General features: G+C 53.6%; 1 protein-coding gene across 1 annotated transcript in view; it reads left to right on the top strand.

Moving 5' to 3' along the window:
- LOC106813889 (activin receptor type-2A-like) overlaps window positions 1-1909 on the top strand; it is a 38507-nt gene that overhangs the window by 16190 nt on the left and 20408 nt on the right. The window contains 1 exon segment of the mRNA XM_014818134.1: window positions 72-286. Within this exon segment, the coding sequence (XP_014673620.1) occupies window positions 72-286 (215 nt within the window).

Genomic DNA, 1909 nt, shown 5'->3' with positions numbered 1-1909 from the left:
TAGGTTATGTTGGCAGGAATGTACCGTCTATCACTGATTCTCTCACACATCTCTGTCTCTCTCTCACACAGTGAGCATGGTGGGAGCGACAGTGAGCGTGCTGGAGTGCGTGCACTCGGCCGACGACTGCGGCTTCGGCAGCAACGACAGCTGCGTGCTCGCGTGCACGCAGGAGGAGAGTCTCGACCCGCCCGCACACTGCTACGCGCTGTGGAAGAACACGAGCAAGGGTATCGAGGTCCTCAAGCAGGGATGCTGGCACACACCGCGCGAGGAGTGCAGACCGGTGAGTGTTCGTAGCTGGACGGTAGGGGGCGCCGCTGAACGTCGCATCCGTCGGCAGTACCGCCGTTGTTCTTTTGTTAATCGATTTCTCCATCTGCTTTAAATTGATTGTAATTTATTATACGTAATTTTATATTTGATGCAATCGTATTTTAAACGTGCGACGTCGTTGCGGCATCGACAAGTTCGAGGACTTGCTTATGATGCATCGTTGAGACGCGTGCCGACGAACTAACAGCGTAAACCCAGCGTGGACGAGATAACGATGAATCGGTCGTGGCTCGTGTCGTGTTTGCCTGTGCGCCGCCGCCACGTTCGATCGTGGCCTAGCGTAGCCAGGTGCTCGCGATGTCCATGCGTTACACTCGCGAGCGGTTACGCTGCAACTCCGCGGCGCCGTATTTCAATAATGGATTGAGATTCCGCCGCCGCCGCGCTCCCACCCCGGGAGTTCGCGCAGGAGTTGCGCACGCTGTAGCGCGGCGGCCCCTCCCGCGGGCGCGTCGCCGGGGAGGAGCGGAGACGCGAAAGAAATCCTGCTAATTACACGCGCTGCGGCGGAGTAGCGGGGACGTGGGACGAGCGAACGCCGCTGTCGACGCTCGTTAGACGGGAGACGAGTCGCTTTGCCGCTGTTTCTGCATCTGACGTGTGTGTGTGCACACGCGCGTGCACTGTCGTGCGTGCCTTTCATGTGTGCGCGTGTGCGTGTGCTTTCAGAACCAGTGCTTCTCTCTACTGTTGCACGGGGTCTAACCCATGCGCGTCTTACAGAACCAGTGCGTATCTATGCCGTCGTACATGCATCTAACCCACGCGCGTGTCTCTCTGCCGTCACGTGTCATCTGACCTGCGTGTGCGTGTGCAGGTGCAGCGTGTGCATCTCTCTCCTGTTGTGCATCCTCTAACCTTACACACGTCTATCTGCTTACAGAATCAGTGTGTCTGACCTGTGTGTGTCTCTACTGTCGTGCATGCTCTAACCTTACACACATCTATCTGCTTACAGAATCAGTGTGTGTGACCTGTGTCTGTCTCTACTGTCGTGCATGCTCTAACCTTACACACATCTATCTGCTTACAGAACCAGTGTGTGTGACCTGTGTGTGTCTCTCTACTGTCGTGCATGCTCTAACCTTACACACATCTATCTGCTTACAGAATCAGTGTGTGTGACCTGTGTGTGTCTCTCTACTGTCGTGCATGCTCTAACCTTACACATGTCTATCTGCTTACAGAACCAGTGTGTGTGACCTGTGTGTGTCTCTACTGTCGTGCATGCTCTAACCTTACACATGTCTATCTGCTTACAGAACCAGTGTGTCTGACCTGTGTCTGTCTCTACTGTCGTGCATGCTCTAACCTTACACATGTCTATCTGCTTACAGAATCAGTGTGTCTGACCTGTGTGTCTTTACTGTCGTGCATGCTCTAACCTTACACACATCTATCTGCTTACAGAACCAGTGTGTGTGACCTGTGTGTGTCTCTACTGTCGTGCATGCTCTAACCTTACACATGTCTATCTGCTTACAGAATCAGTGTGTGTGACCTGTGTGTGTCTCTACTGTCGTGCATGCTCTAACCTTACACACATCTATCTGCTTACAGAACCAGTGTGTGT

Source organism: Priapulus caudatus, unplaced genomic scaffold (genome assembly GCF_000485595.1).
Source record: "Priapulus caudatus unplaced genomic scaffold, Priapulus_caudatus-5.0.1 Scaffold840, whole genome shotgun sequence".
Taxonomy (NCBI): Eukaryota; Metazoa; Priapulida; class Priapulimorpha; order Priapulimorphida; family Priapulidae; genus Priapulus; species Priapulus caudatus.
Note: the sequence above shows the minus strand (reverse complement) of the source record. Positions and strands in the feature narration are given on the sequence as shown.